At 46.5% G+C, this 7,500-nt stretch overlaps 1 protein-coding gene across 1 annotated transcript in view; it reads left to right on the top strand.

Annotated features, from left to right (window-relative positions):
* Positions 1-7,500, top strand: part of kmt2ca (lysine (K)-specific methyltransferase 2Ca) — a 126,340-nt gene that overhangs the window by 52,007 nt on the left and 66,833 nt on the right. Inside the window, 2 exon segments of the mRNA XM_042068828.1 lie at positions 2,543-2,719; positions 4,535-4,707. Of these exon segments, the coding sequence (XP_041924762.1) occupies positions 2,543-2,719; positions 4,535-4,707 (350 nt within the window).

Below are 7,500 nucleotides of genomic sequence, written 5' to 3'. Positions count from 1 at the left end.
GTCTCAATGTCATTTTGGAGTTACTCAGAGCCTGCAGGGTCCTGACTCTCTTGTGTGTGTGGAGAACAAGCTGCTGTGTGCATTTGCCTTACATGCCACAGGGCCACACACACACACACACACATACGCACGCACACACACTGGCTCCCTGTTCATAGAGTCAGTCTGTGTTTTCCTGGAGCCATGCGATGCCATATAATGGACAGGGAGGAGGTGCTAACAGGAGTAGTGCAGGATAAATGGTGAGCTGAGAGGAGGATGAGTAGGTGGGAAGAGCTGTCCAGACAGAGGAAGAAATGAGTTATGGTTGGAATTAAATGATTGAATAGAGATGGACACGATGACCGTATAGAGATTCTAGGATTAGATCAAATGCTAATAGAGTTTCTCTCTTGTTCTTAGAGAGAGGTAAGATACGAGATGCACACAAGGCAGATATGGGGATGACCCAGACAGACATGGAGAGATGGAATGAGAGAGGAGTGTGTGAGTGGAGAGGGCTGTCCAGGTGCTCAGAGGTGGGCGGGTGGGAAACACAGGCTGCTGATGGGCACTAATGAATCCCCACCTGAGAGCCTGAGTAGTAGCGCTGCTCTGGTGACTGACGACACACGACAGTCCAGCAGCACTAATGGACATCTCAGGGCTGTTAGAGACACACACACACACACACACACACACACACACACACGTATACACATGCACGCACACACTCACACACACATATACACATGCACACACTCACACACACACACACTCACACACACGTATACACATGCACGCACACACTCACACACACATATACACATGCACACACTCACACACGCACACACTCACACACACATATACACATGCACACACTCACACACACACACACACACACGTATACACATGCACGCACACACTCACACACACATATACACATGCACACACTCACACACACACACACACACGTATACACATGCACGCACACACTCACACACACATACACATGCACACACTCACACACGCACACACTCACACACACATATACACATGCACACACTCACGCACACACGTATACACATGCCACACACACACACACACACACACGTATACACATGCACACATGCACACACTCACATGTTCATGGTCATGCACATATACACGCTCACATTCTCAAACTCATCCTCTCTCTGAAATGCCACACACCCGCACGCACACATACACAATCACATGCACGTGCACATGCAGGCGTACAGACATTCATACACATGTTCATACTCATGTATGCTCACACATGCATACAGTTCAGTGCATCTGCTTTTTGTTGTTGCTGCTTTCTCTCCGCTGCGTTACTTGCTCTCTAGTCTTTGCTCTGTCCTCTTTCCTTTCTTTCTCTCTCTATTTGGCCGTTCACCATCACCATTTCTTTTTCCCTCACTCTGCCCTCACTCCTGCCCTTCCCCCTGCCTTCTGACAGCCACTGATAGAATTGAAGCCACTGGACATTAGAAACCGCTGGACTCCGGCCAAAGCTTTAACTTGAGTCGCCGCGTGCGTGTGTGTGTGTGTGTGTGTGTGTGTACAGGAAAATTGTTTTTTTTTCTGCTATGATGTGATTGCCCCCCCCCCCCCCCCCCTTTTTTCCGAAAGGCTTGTTTTATTTTCCTTATTCCACACACACACACACACACTCCACATACTCCGCCACCCCCACCACCACCCATTCTCCCCACCCCTCCCCTGGTCTTGATGAGCTTGAAGTGGCCTTTTGAAAGCTTAAATCACACCCTAATAAATTTCTCAAATCTCTGATCAAACGGCCGGGGCCTGCCGGCAGCGCTGGGAACAGATGGAGAGCGATGAGAGAGGAGGCGCGGAGGATTCTCTCAAAAACCCTAATTACGGCATAATTCAATCTGCATCACATTACACATTAAGCCAGGAGAGAGAAAGAGAGGAGAGAAAGAGAGGAGAGAAAGAGAGAGAGAGAGAGAGAGAGAAAATGACGCCCTGCTCTCGAGGGGCTTAATTTAGCAGGCAGATTGTCATTTCAAGCTCAGCGGAGCTCTGTGTTCGCCACTGCTTGTGTAGTTAGAAGATCTGCCAGGGACTGCATGCGTGGCGTTGTAGATATTGTGACCGTATATTTGTGAGCTAGCCGAGGTGTGATTTGCTATAATTGGCCATATATGTGCTTGAACCCACAGCGTTTAGAGCAGTGACGTCTTCTTTAACAATATTCTGATTGGTCAAGTCAGGCAGGATACTACTGAAAGAGTCCTTCCTGAAAGATTGTAATGCCTGGGATGCCAAGGCGAGTTAGCATCACTGCAGAATGGGTTGTGTGACATTGCATTGATAGATTGGTGTTGACAAGTTGAACTATAGTGCAGACAGAATGTTTATTTAACATTTGTCCTTCTGTCTGTCTCTCTCTCTCTCTCTCTCTCTCTCTCTCTCTCTCCTCTCTCTCTCTCTCTCTCTCTCTCTCTCTCTCTCTCTCTCTCTCTCTCTCTCTCTCTCTCTCTCTCTCTCTCCTTCCTTTTCTTTCTCTCAGAATTGTCGGGTGTGTGCGCAGTGTGGCACTCGAGCCAACGGCCAGTGGTCATCCGCCGGGCCGCTCTGTGACGATTGCCAACGGCAACTGGACCCCAGCTCATCCCTGCCCCCTCTGTGGGAGGAGCCTGGCTGCTGAAGCCCCTAAGGACCTGCTTACCTGCCACACCTGCAAGAGGTATGTGTGTTACCATGACAACCCACAGACTTCCCTGTTTTTTTTGTTTTTTGTTTTTTTGAAGCATGTGAAATGAAAGTGCACACGTATGTCTGTCTGTGTGTGCGCGTGTGCGACCAACATACATTTACGTTTATTGAAGGCACACATGCTTTGCAGTGTCTCTTGAGTGGGCCGAGGGTCGTACAGTATCTTGTGCAGAATCGTGTTCCAGTGTCCCTTGTCCTGTTAAATATTTCATCATGTTGATCTTGTGATGTCATGTCAAATGCAGCAGTCATGTCCATGATGCGATCGTCATAGATGGAGTGGTATTCAGCACATTCGCACTCATGGCACAAGGACTTTTCACAACGGATGGATTGACATAGTTTGATACAGGCTCATGCCGCTGACACAGTGACTGCTTTGTAGAGAAAAGCAGAGGTTGACAAAAGGGGGTGGGGGCAGGGTGGTTTTGGGGGTTGTGCGCATGTAATTGGTGTGGCAAATGGATTTCATTATCGGGGTTTGACAATTTGCTTGAGGTCAGATGCCACAATTGATTCCCTTCGCAGAGGGAATGTGTTTTTTTTGGAGGGGGGCAAGTTTATGCTTATCCGTGTGTGTTTGTGTGGAAGTTTGTGGCTGTAATCTGTTTGCCCATCCCAGTGTGTGTGTGTGTGTGTGTGTGTTGAATTGGTGTTAATGTGTTTTTTTCCGCCAGAGGACAAGCACCTTATTGATCCATCACACTCAGAGCAGACCATCTCATATGCCCTGGAGTCACTGTCAGTTCAAAGGTCATTAAAGATTGTGTTAGCCAAACCGGTAATCACGTTAGGCCAAACTGTCCCCGAGGAGAGGCTGGTAAAGAGATGACATGAGTGAAACATATCTCCTTTCAGAAGACCTCCAGGCATTCCCAGAATCCTTCAAGGTCCTCTCTGGAAGTTCCAGCCATCTAAAGCTTGCTTAGGCAGGTAGACCTTAGAAGGCAATGATGCCATAAAAAAGTGGCTCTTAGAGTTAAGTAATTGACCCCCCTCCTCCTAATCCCCCAATAATTCCTGTCTTGCTGTGTATTGTGAGGATTCACTCATCACGGTTCCCGTTCTAAAAAAAAGCCCATCCTTTACAGACTTCAAATGGCTAACAGCACTTGTACCACTCTGCTAATAGTTAATGTTAATGTGAGATCCTTAAGAGATAGGTGAGTGATCATTTGTGTATTGTTTTCCCATGCTGGCCAGAAGTAGCTGAGAACCACATTAGGCTGGTCTAAAGTGCCATTGGTACGGCAGGGCTGTGCGTGTTGTGGCAGCACTGTGCTGCTCTCTGCTCTGGTTTGGCAGGTTGCCCACAGACTTCTCCTGAGAGCCTCCTCTCCTGCTGATTCTGTGGAGATGTAATTGCCTCTGGGGGGTAAGGGGAGGATGGGGGAGTGGGGGCTGGCAGGAACCTTAATACCCCACCCCTATCCACCCCTATGTTGGCCACCTGCAGTAAACAGGGAGGAAGGTTGGGGGATGGGAGAAGAGGAGAGGGAGTGTGAAAGGGGAAAGGGTAGAGAGAAAAGAGGGGGGTCTTTCTTCGAAGCCATTCCCTCAAATCCATTTGCTCTAATAGCGTCAACAACCGAGGGGGTGAGAGGAGGGCACATTGAGGAAGTGGAGAAGCAAACAGACCCCCCATGACGTTTCATGTGAAGTTCACCTCACGGGAGCTGGCATGTGCTGGTCGGAGAATGAGGAAATTAGCAGTTGTCATAATGACAGGTGCGTGTGTGTGTCTGTCTGTGTGTTTTATATAACATATATTTTGTTCTTTCACCAGATGGGTCCACCTAGAGTGTGAACGGCAGGGGAAGGAGGCCGACTGGGACCCGCGCTCGCAGGGCGGCTTCCTCTGCTCCGTCTGCAGGCAGGGCGAAGCGGAGGGCAGCCAGACACAGGGCAGCACCCCGCGCCACCCTCTCTCCCCCCTGCCCAGCGACCCCAACGCCTCAGGTAAGACACCTCCACCCTCCAGTTGGCTTATGATATCTGGGATTCAGTTCATCCCGACGAATGGGGATGTTCAGAATATTCTGAAAATGTGAGGCACTTGAGGGGAGATTTCAAAAGCCTTTATTATCACTTGGCTATTCAGTTAAAACATGTCTTTGTGTATCAGCTATTATGACATTCATCAAGACAAGAATGTTTGTTAGCCCAGCCGCACTCCCTGAAGACTTTTTTTTTTTGAAGGTCTATCCCCTACTTCTTCAAAGTGTCATTGCCCAGTCATACAAGCTACACCCCAATGAAGGTGGATGCAGTTCAAAATATATTTATGTCTCGTTCTACTCGGATCACGAGTTGCAAATGCTATACTGGCTACTGGTGGTCTCTTAAAAGTGCTCCAGGCTTCAGAATTGGTTTAGGTTGGAATGGAGGCCTTGGAGCCTGCGGTTTGTACCAGTGCACTGCAAAAACTGCTTATCTAACCAAGTGTTATTAATCTTATATCAAGATAAAAAAAAACTAGTTGGTATTGTTTTCAGTATAAAGAGACTTACCTAGCGCTTGTGAAATCATTTGACTTAATTAAAAAACTTATTTTAAGACATCTCATCTTGAAAACAAGCAAATTTGTCTGTAAGTATTTTCATATTAAAAACAATACCAAATAGATTTTTTAACCTTAATATAAGATCAGTAACACTTGGTTAGAATTCCTTTTTTGCAGTGTGGTGGCCTCATGCTGGCACAGGGAGTCGGTGGTCTTGGCTTGTCCCCTGTGTGAACACATCTGTCAAGGAGAATTATATCCCCGTGTGCTTGTTATGGAGATTAGTTGATAGCTAGTCGTTGGCTCCGGGGAAATTATTGAGTCGGCAGCACGGTATTTCTGTCATCATGCTCAGTCGGTGTCGCAATCGGTTGGATGGATGATCCGGTTTCCAGACCCGCTGGCTGGCTCACTTTTCAGGTTTCCCAAAATTCAGCTGACTCACCCGGCTTGCTCATGCGAAATTTGGGTTTACAGATCAGGCAGGTGCAGTGACTGTGTGTGTGTGTGTGTGTGTGTGTGTGTGTGTGTGTGTGTGTGTGTGTGTGTGTGTGAGAGGGAGAGAAAAAGAGAAGAAGAGGGAGAGAAAGATAGACACACAGTGCATCACTTACAGTACCGGGTTGACGTTGATTTGGAGGGCTTTTTCTCCCCCTCACTTTGGCATGTCCAGGTTCTGTCGGGAATGCAGCACAGTTAGAGCTCCTCAGCTCTCGACTCATGTCTTTTCTGTCTTCTAAACTGCCACCACTTGCACCAAGATGAGGCATTGAATAGTTGTCTGTCTGCAACTCCCTATGCTCACCTTACAAAAACAAATTCTGACCAAAAGAAACAACTCTGATTGCCCATTTCAACCAATGGGCAAAGGATTTTGTTTGGGTTTTACAGTACAATAGCAAGGGAATACACTATGTAACTGTGCGTGCATGCATGTTTGCATCTTCATTGTTTGGTGGATTTTTGCCTGTAAAGGTTTCACCTTCTCTTTATTATCCCAGTTTAATTCCACCTGGCTGAAATTGTGGTGCTACATTTAGAAGTACAATTAGGCTACCCAGTCAGATTATCTTTACCATGTGCAAGTTAAAACTAATGCAAAAATTTGACAGCCTATTTTATAACTACGCAGTACAAACCAGACTCTACCACCAACATCTTTGCTTCATCTCTGCCATGTAAAATGAGTTTGTCTTAGAAGTTTACACCGAATGGACTAGCCTAAATTTTTCCCAGACAATATAGTGCAATAAAGGACCAATGCCCGTCTCTTCTCAGATTTAGTTGGACAAACGTGTCATGTTGTTCAGATCCATTGAATAGAAATTAACTTTCATGTATGAGTGGCCAGAAGGAAGTTCTACTGTGAGCTCCACAAATGCTCTGGAAAATGTAGCTTCTGACATTGTTAAAAAAAAGTAGCTAAGCTATTGAAAAGCTATCTGCTTCAGAAAATAGCTACGCTACCACCAAGCTACTGACAAATGTAGTTCAGCTAGTAGCTTCGCTGCAAGTAGCAAGCTACTGCCCATCACTGTTGAAAATGTCATTGTGGACATCATCTCATGTGGGAATAACTGGTGGGAAACTGGGGGAAGAGTTTTCTAACAAAGTTGCCTGTTGACTTATCCTAAATTACAGTAGCTCACACTATCCAGCCAAAACTGGGCAAATTAAGGCTTGTGGAGGCTAATTGCCATTCGCCATTATCACTTCTCGTGCTTGATGGTGCCTCTGTGAGGCTTCCTCAGGGGTATTGTCCCCTGGTTTCTGGCCTCACCTTTACCCTCCGGCCACCCTGTACTTAGTGGTGTCAAGGTAAAAGGCAGGATTAACTGACCCAGGTAAGGGCGATTTGGTGCCAAGAGATAACTAGTCACTAAACGTATGTCATTGATGGCATAACTAGCAATACAATTAACAGACAAAATGATTAGCACAGGAAAGCACGGCTCTGCTTAATATTTGGGCTGATAAAGAAAGTGAACAAGCTATTTCAATCTGTACCACTACCAGGCCATTTTAGTTTTGCAACCACAAAATGTTACATTTGAAGCAGGCAGGCTACACACATCAACCACCACATCACCCTTACGTGAAATAAATCAAATATATTATATTTCAATACAAAACACCGTTGGCTCAAATGAACACAACATGGATGCATAGGTAGGTCAAAAAACTCTCTGAGAGCCTCTCTCTGGACTGAAGTAACCTGCGTTTAGCATCCTCATGTGTCTCCCCAGCTG

Source organism: Alosa sapidissima, chromosome 17 (assembly GCF_018492685.1).
Source record: "Alosa sapidissima isolate fAloSap1 chromosome 17, fAloSap1.pri, whole genome shotgun sequence".
NCBI lineage: Eukaryota > Metazoa > Chordata > Actinopteri > Clupeiformes > Clupeidae > Alosa > Alosa sapidissima.
The sequence above is the reverse complement of the archived record's forward strand: the minus strand, read 5'-3'. Positions and strand labels throughout refer to the sequence as shown.